The sequence below is a fragment of the Leuciscus leuciscus genome, assembly GCF_965113295.1.
Source record: "Leuciscus leuciscus genome assembly, chromosome: 2".
Classification (NCBI taxonomy): Eukaryota; Metazoa; Chordata; class Actinopteri; order Cypriniformes; family Leuciscidae; genus Leuciscus; species Leuciscus leuciscus.
The window spans coordinates 42,207,243-42,222,188 of record NC_138726.1 but is presented as its reverse complement, the minus strand read 5'-3'; the positions used below and the strand labels follow the sequence as shown (position 1 = coordinate 42,222,188).

The window sequence follows — 14,946 nt, the reverse complement described above, 5'->3', positions numbered from 1 at the left end:
ATATATCCATAACTCGTGTGGTACAGAATCTTAGAAAAAATATTCAGAACTTAATTTTTTTTTTTGCTTAAATGTCATTCCATAAAAAAAGAGTCCCACAAGTTATAGTTCAAAAGCAGTTTACTTCAAACCATTCATCTTTTCTAACTGCATTAACCTGCATGTAAAGAATCGGTTCACCTGGACCAGAAGCTCTGACCTGATGCACTCTGATATTAAAAAACAAACATAAACAAATGATAAGCAGTTGTTTGTTTACACACTTATATGAAGCAGTCTTTGTGTGCATGTAACATGATGTGTGGCAGTAGGCAGATCTTTAATCTCCTTCCTTCAACACACAAACAACACAATCGTGTATCATTAAATATAAAATGAGAAGGACCAGTCTGCTGAACTCATCTCAGTCCCCATGTAGCGCTGTGCCTGACAGCTCGTGCAAACAGGTTGAACTCAAGTATCTGCGCTCTAACACACACAGCCTATCTACCATTTCTGAGTCCTGGAGGAAGCTTAAATGAGAACTACGATGAAACTTAATTGTCGTCGCCTTGTCTTACAGAAGCACAGACCGTCCTATGCGTCTTTAGTCCGTCGTTTCTTTACGTTGTTTGTCAGAGTTTTCTCTTAATGATGGTGTTGGCGGAGATCAGGCGGTCCCGCTCGCGCAGCTCCTCCTGCAGTCGTGCCTCGTTGACCCGCAGCTGTCGGATGGTGTTCTTCATCTCCTTCATTTTGATCTCCATCAGCGCGATTATGTCCCGCTGCTCGTTCAGCTTTCGAAGCAGTTCCGCAGACGTTGTGCCGGTGGTGAGCGAGTACGAGTGATCCGCCCCGCACAGCGCGAGATCGGCCACGGGGCACAGCGTGCTGTCCCCGGATAAATCTGAGCCCGAGACCACCGCTGTAAGGCAGGATCCGTCCCCCGAAACGGTGAGGTCCACGGGCGCGATGTACTGGCCGTTTTGACCTATCTGCACCACGGTGGTGTTTTCGGTGTCCCCCTCTTCCTCCACTGGTGCTGACTCGTTAGCCGTGGAAACGACCGAGCTGATGATGGGCACGACCGCGGACACCTTCCTGCTCCTTCCCCGTCTACTCTTCCTCTCGTTCACCCCGCGCAGAGGGAAAAGGGTCGGGACGCGAATGGTGTAGGTTTTCCTGCCGCCGGGGAAGTGGACGCTGCAGACCCGGTGGCCAGTGGTGGGCTGGAAAGTGCTGAAACAGCCGCTCACCCCGGCCCGCGAAATGTTCTTCAGCCATATCTCTCGCTGAGTGGGATCCTTCGGAAAGGTGTAGAATCGCAGATCGCGGTCCCGGTGTGAGTTATTGTAGCATCCGGGCACGCAGCAAGTAAAGCCGGGCATGATTTTGTAGAAGATGCACCAGTAACAACGCAGTCCCTTAGAAGTTTCCCTAATTTTGTTTTGTTTGGTTCCTTCGTGTGCTGTTATCCAGACCAGCGGCCTACAAGCGGAACTACACGTCCCACAATACTTACGACTTCCTGTTTTGGTTTCAAATGCTAGTCGATGGATTTGCGTCTGCGCAAATATACGCCAGTTTGGCTTAATAATTCAAAACCAGGAGTGTTTTAACAGTGTTTTAACGACTATAACTTGTACCATCTTTATCAAAACTAGACCGTTTTGAAATTATATTAAATTATGCCAATTATATTATATTATATTAAATTATGCCATCCCACAACATTTTAATTGGAAATGGTACCATTTATAGCGAGCGAATTTGAAACATTTTAATTCACAACATAACAAATAAAACAAACTTAAAAATACATACATTTAAATAACGGCATCATAATGATATGTCATATAGTGTAACCTTTATATCACTGGGCAGTTTAAGTGAATACAGAGACTGTCTAGTCTTAGGAATTACAGAGTCTTCAAAACAAACAAGTAGACCATATTGAATTAAAACAAACTAAAAGTCTTTTATTTCAAAGAATGTGTTATTGTCAGGGAAATTGTATTTTAATGAATGAAATATAGCCATCATATCAGTAGCAGCATGATCAACTGAGAATAGATACAAAAAGATATGATACATATCCTATATGTTAGCACTTCAAAATGACAACCACTAGCCAAATATTTCTAATCATGCTTGTTACATCATATAAATAGAGTCCAAAGCATCTCAAAGGTCAATCTAGGGTGCTTATCTTCATGATAAACCTCACACATTGTGTAAATTTGCTTTTGTACCTAAAATAAAGAGATTAATACAAATTTTCTTTTTCAACAAATGGTCATATAAACTAGTTTATTTAGAAATATGCAGAGGTGAACAAAGTATACAACTTCCTTACTTGAGTGAAAGTACAGATACTACTGGTCAAATATTCCTCCATTACAAGTAAAAGTTGTAAAGACCGATTTTTACTTAAGTAAAAGTACAGAAGTACTTGTTTTAAAAAGTACTTCAAAAGTACAAAGTAAATGTCAATGCATGTTTTATTATTGTTGCATTGTTGTATGTAATACTTACACCTTATGCCTCTGAATCTATGCCTACCTACCCTCATATCAATATCAAATTTATTTCTAGAACACAGTTCCAGTAGTGGGATTGAATGTGAGATTCAATAAGTGCGCTCAATAATGTCCACAGGTTTCAGACACCCAACTGGCTGTTCCCTCAAATAGTGCCCTATTTAAAGTCGACAAGAGGACCTTTAACAGAATTGTAGTGGAGTAAAAAGTACGATATTTGTCTTTCAAATGTAGTGAAGCTAAAGTAAAAAGTTTATAGTAAAAAAAATAAAAATAATACTCAAGTAAAGTACAGATACTCAAAAAGTGTACTTGAGTACAGTACTCAAGTAAATGTACTTTGTTATTGTCCACCTCTGGAAATACTAAAATACAGTTTAAAACCTAATTTGTGTAATTTTATAATATTCTAGAAAAGGTACAAATAATGAATCTCAATTTTAAGGAATGTAACATAACAAGGTGAAATCATGTGGTAACATGTTGCATGTTTTTAATATTTTTAGTACATTCACTTGAATATCAATTCAATAGATTGTCAAAATTACGTTTTGTTTTCAGTAGATGCGGTCGAGAAGGTCAAGGGTTCTTTGGTATTTTTAATAAACGAGTTATATAATTGCTTATTAAACAATCTAATTCAGTTTTACAACAAATACATGGATTGTGGATGGATTGTGTCAAACTGTTTCAGTTTGATAATTATGTATGGAGTCAATATAGGGCCATATATATCTGCAAAATAAAACAATGTTTTGCAAAAAAAAAAAATGTTTTGCAAAAAAAAAAAATGTTTTGCAAAAAAAAAATATGTTTTGCAAATAAAAATAGAGTATTGAGAAATTTTTTGCTTTTTTGCAAGCAAAAAAATAATAATTGCAAAAGAAAAGTTAACCACTGAGAGAAAAAAAAAAGTTTAGCAAAGTAAAACTTCAGCAGCATTGACTTTGCAACACATATTTCCCTTTGCGCCGCTCCTTTAAATCCGCGTTTCAGTCATCCGTGCCTCTGCGGCGCAAGCTTTCCTTTGCGCTTCATTTTTCTTTGCGCCTCGCTTTGTGTCCCTGATTTGACGTGGGGGGAGGGGTCAAGAGGTTGGGGTGTGTACAAGAGACGAAGGCGCGTCCCTCTCGGAACGTCATCAGCGCGAGCCCCAGACTTTTTTTTATTGACATATTTATAGAACATTAACAAAAAAGGCATTCGTAACTTCAGATTTTACAAACAAACCTGAGCGTACATACAGATATTACATCACAATATACATATTCTCATCAGCAGGCAAATAGAGCCCCAGACTATTATTGTCAATAATACATACCTGTGATCCATCACCCGTGCTGCGTTCCAGTCCAAAATAGTCATGCTCTTCACTCGCTAACTTCCCTTCATCTCGTTCACTCGGATGTACGTCATTGCGAGTGCCCACTACTGGCGGAAACTGCAATGGGCTGAACTGGAACGTCCTAAGCCCTTGATCACTTGGAATCAGCTGTGGAGTTGATTTATTATTTAATTTTTTTCCCTTTAATAATTTGTTTAATGCAGTATCCAAATGTTTATAGGTGTGTTTGGGTTGTTTTAAATTTAAAACATTATAATTAATATATCATAGAGTTGTCTGTGTGGTGGTGATTAGACGAGATATGTGGTGACGTCACAATCGTACTGCATTGTGGGACATATAGGTGCCTGAAGTGTACATTTGAAGCAGACTCGCTCCCTCGGTCAAAATCGAGGGAACGAGGGTCTGTCCATCTAAACTTCCCTCGTCCACTTCACGAAGTGGAACGCACTTCAAATGGCGGCAGGGATTCCCCCAAGGGGAAGTGCTTAGGGAAGTTCGCAAGTGCGTGTCTAAAAGTGGACTGGAACGCAGCACAGCATGTCTCTGCTCCGCCATTTCGATCGATCCACTCGGTCTGGGGCTCGCGCTGATGACGTTCCGAGAGGGACGCGCCTTCGTCCCTTGTACACACCCCAACCTCTTGACCCCTCCCCCCACGTCAAATCAGGGACACAAAGCGAGGCGCAAAGAAAAATGATGCGCAAAGGAAAGCTTGCGCCGCAGAGGCACGGATGACTGAAACGCGGATTTAAAGGAGCGGCGCAAAGGGAAATATGTGTTGCAAAGTCAATGCTGCTGAAGTTTTACTTTGCTAAACTTTATTTTTTCTCTCAGTGGTTAACTTTTCTTTTGCAAATTTTTTTTTTTTTGCAAAAAAGCAAGAAAAATTCTCAATACTCTATTTTTATTTGCAAAACATATTTTTTTTTTTGCAAAACATATTTTTTTTTTTGCAAAACATATTTTTTGTTTGCAAAACATTGTTTTATTTTGCAGATATATATGGCCCTATATTGACTCCATAATTATGATATGATATGGGCGTGGCAGAAAAAAAACACGACAGTTTCACGCATGCGCACATCATCGAACATCTTTCTTAGGCGAAAGATCAGCCCACGGCACACACAGCAATGAGCAGTAGTAAGATCAGCAGCAGCGCTGCAGACTTACACATGAAACAATGTACTGTGATTTTAAGACGGACGAAGAATGCCCCGTACGTTGAGAGGGTGGGAGGTGTGACGGGTTTGTCCTGTTTTTCCTCTTGCTGTTGAGATAACATGAGAGCTCCGAGCCCTGAGCAGTGTTGACCAGAAAGAGAGGGAGGTGTCCATCTCCACCATCCTCTAACCATCATCATCATCATCATCATTCTCCACAGCACCGCCATCGCATCCCAGGGTTTTGTGTTGCGGTAAGTATGGAACTAATACCCGAAGCGCGGAACTGGCACGAGCTCAAAACTCTGCGAGGAAGAATGTGTGTAACGTATTTGTGACTGCAGGGCTGGACTGGCTCGGCTAAGCTACAACGTTATGTATCCGCAGTGTAATAGGCATGTTTTTGTTGGAAAGTGTCAAGTTTGTTGGTTTTTATTGTTCTTATTTTAAATATATAATATAACACATCTAATGTCTTTAAGAGCTAAACTTTTAAACTCAACAAAGAAGACTATCCGCCCGTCATCCGGGGATTATCGCGTGGAAGTGATGCTAATTTTAGTGTGCCTCTAAAATGGATCACAACATTTATATGGTTTACATTTCTTTATTAAAAACAAAGTAATTTGTCAAATTCACCCTTTCCATGTTCTTTAAGGATATTCTTGGTGGTCGTACCGTTTAGCTCACCTAAACACTTTCTCGATGTATTTACTTAAAAATAGCCCAATAGTGTGTTTGCCAATAAAGATTTTCATTTAGCCCAACCAGGAACTACCTTGTGTTTAGTCCAGAGTGGAAAAACAAGTATGCTTTCTCATTTGCCTTTGCTGGGCAGGTGCACAGCCATTGGGATGTAAATTAAATTACAAGCCAGCTGGTAGATCAGCAACGCTTGTATCTGAAGGCTGTCACCCGAGCCACTGATAACAGTGGGTTCTTACAGCTCCTTATCTCCATTGTCTATTGATCGTGATACCCTGAAGTGGCCCTGAGGTTAATTTTAACTTGCTGCTCCATGCACTGTCTGGAGATAATTTTTCATCCCTGTGCAAATGTCAGTCAGTGAACTTTGATGTTTCTCTCTTTTTTCACAGGACGTGCATTTGTGTTGCAAGAGATTTACAGTTGCATTGTGGAATGAGAAACCAACTGGCGTGTAAGTGTCTTCTGTTAGAATAATGTTGCCAGGCGTGGGTGTGTTTGGAACAGGGCAGACAGTACGTGCCCTGGTGCCGTTGCTCCAAAAGGAAGGCTTCCCTGTTCAGGCCGTCTGGGGCCGTACACAAGAGGAAGCAGAGTCACTAGCCAGTGAGTTGGATATTCCCTTTTCCACCAGCCAAACAGATGATGTGCTGCTACATCCGGAGGTCCACCTTGTCTGCATATTGACACCTCCTCCCCACACTCGGCAGATTGCGGTAAAAGCTCTAGGTGAGACTTATGCTCCTTGGCTTCTTATCTTGATTGTCCGTGTTGTCTCAGGGGATTGGGTTGGGTTCCTTCCTGGACTCAACTAGAGTGTTTACTGTGCTACTATTTGCTTAACATCTTGGCACAAGCCAAATGGGGCTTTTTTTCCCCTGCAGGCTGATCAAATGTCCCATACTCAGATCACAGTGAACTCCTTAGCACAGTTAAGATTATGTTGATAAAGCTCTTGCTTCAAGCAGAAACTTGTTAGGCTTAGAAAATATTCCGGGTTTTTTTCATCATTGTTTACCCAATTTTGTTCTCTGTTGTCTCATTCTCTATAGGTATAGGTAAAAATGTGATCAGTGAGCAGGCAGCTACACTGACAGATGCCTGTAAGATGGTGACAGCGGCAAGATATTACCCACAGCTTATGAGTATCATGGGAAATTCTTTGCGCTTCTTGCCTGCATTTGTCCAGATGAAACGCCTGCTAGGAGAGGGGTATTGTGGGACCTTGCAGGTATTGGAATTTCACCCCCAAACCCCCCCAAAAAATGTTTTTAAGAAATTAATAATTTTATATATGACACAATTTCTATAATGATATTAAGAAAATGACTTACATTTATAATGTTAAGAGTTATATTTCCAATAAATGCTATTCCCTTGATATTTCTACTCATAGAATCCTGAAAAAAATTGTGTTTCTACAAAAAGGTTAAGCAGCACAACTATTTTCAACATTGATAATAGTAAGAAATGATTCTTAATTACCAAATCAACATATTAGAATGATTTCTGCTGGACCATGTGATACTGAAGACTGGAGTAAAATACATTAAAGCACAAAACATTATTTTAAATGGTTTTAATACAGTTATTTTAAATAGTAATATTTCATAATATTTTTTTTTTTTATCAAATAAATGCAGCCTTAGTGAGCATAAAGCATAAGAGACTTTTTCCAAAAAAAAAAAAAAAAAACATTTCATGTTTTTTGAAAGATACTTCTTCATGTGTTACATTATGACTTAACTTGGTCAAAATAATAAACTCATTGACATCGACTTTTTTTCTCTCTCTCTTTCAAGGTATGTGAAGCACGAGTTTATGGAGGCTCACTGCTCAGCCAATCATATGGCTGGGCGTGGGAGGAGCTTATGGGGGGAGGTGGCCTGCATACAGTGGGCTCCTGCATCATTGACCTCCTGAGCCACCTCACGGGACGTCGGGCTATGCGAGTGCATGGAATGCTCCGGACTTTTGTACGTCAAGGTGGCCCAGCGGGAGGGATTCGTTCTGTCACCGCAGATGACTATGCTTGCTTTCAGCTGCTGATGAGCGGAGGTGTGGTCTGCAGCGTTACATTAAACTTCAATCTACCTGGCACAGATGTGCATGAGATCATGCTTGTGGGGTCATCAGGACGACTCATTGCTCGAGGAACAGAGCTGTATGGCCAACGGACCAGCATGCAAGTAGAGGAGCTTCTTATGACTGATGGTGGAGAAGGTGTAGGGCCATCTGTCAGGGGACTGAATGGCATGGTAACTCAGCTCAGACTCTCTTTTCAGGCACAAGAGGACAGGCGCTCTTGGGTGCGGCATCCTGTTTCCATGGCAGCCTCCTTTGAGGATGGACTGTATGTACAGACAGTTGTGGATGCCATCAAACGATCAAATCGCACTGGAGAGTGGGAGTCAGTGGAGGTCAAGATTCAGGATGTTGACCCAAACCACAACCACAGGACCCTGCCGAACTAACACTACACACACTGTTACATTCTATATCTCAACCCTATTAATATCAGTCACCTTCTTTTACAATCATATAACCATGCTTTCATTTTAAACATGAAGTACCTGAGACTGAATACATAATTTATCTGAGTTAATGCGTACTTAATGCAAGTTTTAAGTTATCAGGGGAATTGGGTCGCAAAACACTGGAGATGCATCACTGGATAGGAATTGTGGTTTCAGGGTTGTTTTGTTGCCTATTTCTTGTAACAAAAAAAGATGTGCAAAGCTTATCTGTGAAACTTTGTGCTTATTTTTATGTTATCAGTTTAAATTTGAGTCACAGGATATAAGTGTGAGCCCCTCAAGTTTTTATATTTGATATGAGTAGTGAATATAAGCTTGTGCTCTGCTGAGTTTTTTTTTCTGTATATGTGCACATGAGAGAGAGCTTTTATGGCACTGATAAACTTACAATGCTGGACACTAGATATCATTTTCTGTAATAAACCTGTTGTGACTTATAGCCTGATGCCCAATGCATTGGACATGTTAATGGTTTTACTAAGCTGCACATAGTTTCTTGAATTATATTTTTTATTGCTGAATTTGTGTCTGCACTGTTTAAGAGTGAGTGATGGGTTGATCTTTGGATGGTGTTTTTATTCATTGTTATAAGTTTAATAATAAACATTTACTTAATTTAATTAAATATTTTTACTTCTGGGATTTACACAAATGCCTGTTGAAAAACAACAAATATTTACCTTTTATTTTGTTCTTTTTAAACGTGGATATAACACGAATGACTATTGGTATTGTAGAGGGCGCGCGAAAGACTCGTGTCTGGATGGTAACCCTCGTCTGAACTTCTCGCGAGATTTGCATTCTTGATCCTTTGTGAATCCTGCACCAATGATAATAAACAGAAAAAAAAGAAACTGTAAAATGTAAATAATCGTAAAAGCAGAGGATTCTGAAGATATGTGAAGCTTTGTCCGTTGCTTTTTTAAATTTAGATTTAGGGACTTCAAGATTCAATAAATGTTAAAATAAAATTTTAAAAAAATCTTTTTTTACACCAACAAGGTGTTTTATTTTTTAAAAGATCCGTATTTATTAATGTGTTGTTCTCTCTCTGTTAATCATAAACAGTCTTGACTTAAAAGACATTAACTTAAAACGTTTGAAAACAGACAAGTATACAGTTTAACATTGCGGATCAAAGGGACACACAATAACTAGCCTATTATTTTGTCTTACTATATTCCATTAGCATCATAAAACATGAGTAATTTTTTTTAACATCAAATATTATAAATACGAACATTAAGGATAACATTCATAACAAATACATTAAGGGAAAATATATTCACATATTGTTTTTACTCCTGAATCATTTTGCTCAGTGACCAAAGCATCAGCAACAGAGCGCATGCGCGAGAATTTCACGGAGAGAAGGTTACCATCTAAAATAAGGCAATCAGTATTCAAAGTCGACTCGTTCGAAAATGGCGGCACGAAAGCGAAGTATAGTCTGGTCATTTTTCCAAGCGGAGGATGAAAGAAGAGTATTGTGTCTTCTCTGTATGAAGACGGTTTTGTATTTTGGTCACACAACAAACATGCTTCGCCATTTACGAACGAAACACCCGTCAGATTTTTCCTCGTTGGACAAAAGGAAGCCCGCGACAGATGCGGTATCCAAACGCAACGACACTGGTTGCGTGGAAGGTATGAAAGGTTCAATTATTGTCTTGTAGTGTTTACCATTATGTACACTGTCATGGTGTAACGTTACTGTGTATGTCTATGATACAACTGGCTGGTTATGGAACGTAGAATCGACACCTCATATATTTTCTTTGGTTTGTGATGTTTCCCTTCCATTTTGGCCTAACATTACTTTGCACGTGCTTATATCTTACCACATGTGAGTCCAGGAGCGAATTTAAAGGCGCTTTATCGTTCAAAACTGTGCTCGTTGTGATTGTGTGATTCGGTATCGACTCTTCAGTAAGAACGGCTTCGTTTTACAGAGTCTTGTGTCAAAGTGACGAGAGTATCGCTTAGGCCATGGTTTTGGGTGGATGTCGCAACGACGCCATGTTGTTTTTTTCAAACAATTGTCTATTATGTCGCTCAATGATAGAGAGCTTATTTAGCACATTTTAAATGATCTCAAACGAATTTCCCCGACGGGAATCGATTCGATTCGACTCGTTCAGTCAAACGAATGAATCTTTTGAATCGTGTCGCTGATTTGGATCGGCAATATACGGTGCTTTGACTGAAAGAGCCACCCCGCCCCCTCCCGTTCAGAATAAACGGGACAGAAAACCTTCAACGAGAACGGCCCCATTCTGTGCGAAATATAAAGTCGTATTATACACGAATTATCAGTGATTAATAAATTATACATAATGTAATTTGCTAACATCTAATTTGTATTGAGCAGTATTTGATCCGAAATTGTCACGTGATGTACCATCTTGTCACATCCCCGGATGGGCGCGTTTTTTTATTTTTTTATTCTTAAACTGGTCATTGGCTAAAGCCAAGATTATTTGTTTCTATAAAATTTTGTATGTACAAAAATGTATAGTAATGGATAGGAAATGTTTTGATGAACAGGTGTTGTACAGTCTGTGATCAGCTTCCATATCGAACAACGTTATGTTCCGTCATCAGACACCCCAGGTGAATAGGGTAAAACATTGAACATTGGATAAAGCCAGGGTAATTTTTTTTATTATTAGTATTATTATTTTTAAAAGGTTTTTACAGAGGGGATTTTGGATATCTCTTTTTATCACTCGAAAATACGGTCATCAGCCAGAATTATAGTTTTTTTCCCACAAATTCTTAGGGAAAAAATGTTGTATATTATCAGGCAAATTATATATGAACAAACCCCTCTGTAAAAACCTTCAGAATATAGATGGGAATAAAACTGTAAAGTTTGGTGTATAAGTGCTACTGAAATGGAGATTTCGGACTCAAATTAGATTTTTATTTTATTAAATTTTTTAGAAAACGGCCTTTAAAAATATGTACTGTAATTGAAATCTACAGACACAAATAGATTAGATACTATAAAAGATACTTAAAAGTCTATTTTTGCTGTTTTCTTTCCACTAGTCTGAAAAACACTTTATGAAAAGCTAAAAATCTCAAAATTGACAGATGCATGAAAAAAAACAGCCTAGAAATTATAAAAGGCCATATAGTTGCAACAGTTCCTTTTAAAAAGTAAAATCAGTCAAAAAGACAGACTGTGTAGGCTACTTTACAGCTATAATGAGAGAAAGAACTACAGTCTCATAAAGCATCTTTAATGATATAATCCAATTTACAACTATTGGAGATAAGATCATATTTTTCTTAAAATATGCATACAAATATTTTAGTTTCAACTAATTCTATGTTGGGTTGCACTGTCGTCTCACAACAAGGACTGTTCAAGGCCTTTGTGTGTGGAGTTTGGATGTTCTCCCTGTGTCTGCTGGGGTTTTCTCCGAATTCTCCTGTTTCCCCGACAATCCCAAGACATACCGCAAAATCAATTCAAGACACTTAATTGTCCGCAGGTGTGAATGTGAGTGACGATTTCAAGCCCAAAATCTCTAAAAGACCCACCCAAATCATACACTGCCAAAAGAATATGATAGAATTCCATTGTCATGACAACCAAGGTGTATAAGTATAATTTACCTCCTAAAAACTAAATAATTATGTCCGGAGAACAATACAACAGGAAAATGTATTGAAATGAGGCAAATACTGTAAAAGAAAATTAGCAGATGACAAAAAAAATTCTAACCAAACATGTTGAAAGAAACTATTAAGGCATGTCAAATATTTGCACACGGCAGTTAAGATGTTACCCAAGATGCTGGGTTAGTCCCTGCGACCTTAATAAAGATAAAGTGGTTTGGATAATTCATGGGAGTGGTGCTAAAGTGTTCTTTTGGTGTGATTTGCTTGTTGGATTCCCTGACTGGAGATTTCTCTGCAGAATTATGTATAATGTAGTTTTTTCGCCGGGAATTCAGCTGTTGAACACTATTTGAAAAATGAAAAAGTTGATATAATGTGGACTGATAGCTTCAGCAAAAGTATACTCCATAGATTAACCACTTCTTAGCTCAGAGTAGGTCTGTCTTTGTTTGAAGGTTTTTAAATTATCACTAAAAATCAATTCCCTCATGGAAAAAATTGAATGGGATTTTTACTTTTGGAACCCGACTTTTGCACTCTAGTTAATTGTTACTTTTGTTGCACAGCAACGTTCGGATTTGTCATCATCTAGCTGCAGGTGTACAAAGTTCAGTCAAATTGAATTTAGTGATGGGGCATTTTAAATAACCAATGCAACTTCTTTTTTCATCCTTTTTTTTTCTGTGCCAAGTTACAGTGTTAATGGACGAGCAGCAGGTAGAGGTGGAGTCTGTGGGAGAAGATGGCGAAATGGATGGTGCCATCAAAGGGATCCTTCGTGCTGCAGCAGGAGAGGGGACAGCTGAAGCAGAGGTGGCTGATGAGGAAGGCGAGGGGCCTGTTGATGAAGGGGATGGGAAAGAAATACAAGAGGATGAGACCCCAGGTAATACTCGCAAGTGGAGCTCCGTGTGGGTGCACTATCGAAAGCTTGGCCAGGAGCCACGTGCCCTGTGCTTGCTCTGTATGGAGAAGATCCAGCACCGGAGTAGCACAAGTAACCTTATCAGGCATCTACAGCATAAGCATCCCAATGAGTTTGCACAACTTGAGGATCACCCACAAAAGCGGCCTAGCAAGCGTAAATCAGAAGATCCGAGCCGACTTGCTTCCTCTCCCACATTAGCGGGCGGGACTCCGACCAGATCACACATTGTGCCCCCTAAGCGTGATGTCCGTTTACCCTGCAGTACCAGCCTAGACAGATACTCGGGTATAGTTTGCTTTTAACTCTTCTCATCAATATACATATTTACATTTTGTGTGAACAGAATGTTGTGTCAGGGTTATTATAGTTAACTAGAACTAAAACCATAAAAAACACTAACTTAACTGATGTTAACTGAAATAAAATAAGATATACAAACACTATAAACTTATACAAATAAAATATCTCTTTTTCATTTTGTGTATCTTAATATTCTATAGTATATCAAATAAAATAACAAAAACACACCACACACTATATATATATTCTGAATCGGATACATCAACTGTGCTCAGCTCCGTTGTTTTAAAGTCTGACAATGTTAAAAGTGTTAATTTTCTGATAGAATAATTCAGATATTGAAGTGTAGCAATAAATAATAATACCAGACTTTTTTGAGGCAAGAAAATGGTAATTATTCTATGCTGTTTATATAGCGGAATATATGATGGTCAAGTCACCTTTATTTATGTAGCACTTGTTACCATACAGATTTTACAGTGATAGTGAGTTAGCACATGGATTCAAACCTTCTGACATGCAAAGTAAAGCATTCATGTGAAAGTGGAGCTTTAGCCTAATTTTTATTGATCATTCATGTGTTTCTCTTAAAACAGGCACGGAGATTCATGAGATATTGCGCTGCGGATAAATCAGCATGATCAAAAAACTTGCGCTGTCATATTTTTCCTTAAAATAACTAGTCAATAATGTTAATAAAGGGAGGAATTTGATTACACTATTTCAGATAGCCCGTCGGGCAGGCTGGTTGCGCATTTTGGTAGCCCGACTGGAAAACACAATAGCCCCGGGAAGTCGGGCTAGCGATTTTGCGAGCCCTGATGTGTGTGTATGTGTGTTTTTAAGTTTAATGTAAGTTTTAATATCACAATTGAAATGTTTTCCTCTTAGGAGCTAAGTGGTCTGAAGGTGTGCGTATATTGGAAAGAGAGCGGGAGCTGACAGAGGCGTTGAGGCGTGTCCAGCAGGAAGAGGGGCGGAGCATACAGCTGCAGAAAGAGTTACTGCAGCAGTTCCGTGAAATGGATGCTGAGCGCCGAGTGCTTCAAAATCAGAAATGTGAACAAGAGCAGGAACATGCAAGGTTGCGGAAGGAAAGAGAAGACCTCCAGAAGGAGAAGAATGAACTCCAGGGGGAAAAAGAGGAGATGCAGAAGGAGAGAGAGGAGTTTCTGAAAGAGAAAGAGGAGCTAGAGAAACAGAAACAAGAACTGGACTCCTGGAAAAATGCTCATGCACAGGGACAGACCTCTGGATTTTACAATTGTTGATATACTTCAGTATGTCTGTTTCACAAGGAAACAATGATTTCCTTTTTATGGAAATAGTTATTTCTTTACCCTTTTTATTTTTTACAAGATTGCTTTGGATTTGGGGAATGGGGTTGTGGGGAGTGGGGGAAATGCCAGGGATGTTGTATTTTCTTTAGCTAAATGAAAGGTTACCTTAACCTTCCAAGATTTCAAACACGTACATACATGCATGCAAATTATAGATTTCCTGCCATTAAAATAGAGATTAATAATGAGATGGCCTTTCATGTCAGATAACTAGAAAATCAGTTTTCATTAGATCTACTCACATGCTGTATATATTCATGTATATATGAGTGTTAACACAAAAAAAGTTCATGTTCGCTCCGAAATCGACCAGTGTGTGAATGTATTCAAATGTGTTTTTGTACATTTATGCACTGGGAATAAAAAAAGCTATCAGCAAATTTACTTCCTCAGTCATTTGGGCCATGTTTTTGTTATTCCTACCCTGGAGTTGATAATGTATGCCTCCTATATCACGGTTTTATTGTATAACT

At 39.0% G+C, this 14,946-nt stretch overlaps 3 protein-coding genes across 3 annotated transcripts; 2 read left to right on the top strand and 1 right to left on the bottom strand.

The window, feature by feature from the left end:
• Window positions 1-102: 102 nt before the first annotated feature.
• Window positions 103-3,246, bottom strand: thap11 (THAP domain containing 11). The gene has a single exon (XM_082160781.1). The coding sequence runs from the start codon at window positions 1,365-1,367 to the stop codon at window positions 615-617; it is 753 nt and encodes a 250-aa protein (XP_082016907.1). The 5' UTR covers window positions 1,368-3,246; the 3' UTR covers window positions 103-614.
• A 1,642-nt stretch (window positions 3,247-4,888) lies between these two features.
• gfod2 (glucose-fructose oxidoreductase domain containing 2) lies at window positions 4,889-8,897 on the top strand. Its single transcript, XM_082160767.1, has 4 exons — window positions 4,889-5,284; window positions 6,128-6,464; window positions 6,788-6,966; window positions 7,538-8,897. The coding sequence occupies exons 2-4, from the start codon at window positions 6,212-6,214 to the stop codon at window positions 8,207-8,209; spliced, it is 1,104 nt and encodes a 367-aa protein (XP_082016893.1). The 5' UTR covers window positions 4,889-5,284; window positions 6,128-6,211; the 3' UTR covers window positions 8,210-8,897.
• Window positions 8,898-9,620: 723 nt separating this feature from the next.
• LOC309490918 (uncharacterized protein) lies at window positions 9,621-14,857 on the top strand (the record flags this gene model as incomplete). Its single annotated transcript, XM_082160250.1, is given in 4 exon segments — window positions 9,621-9,667; window positions 9,669-9,919; window positions 12,597-13,118; window positions 14,025-14,857. Coding segments are annotated over 4 exon segments (1,200 nt in total). The 3' UTR covers window positions 14,405-14,857.
• Window positions 14,858-14,946: the final 89 nt, after the last annotated feature.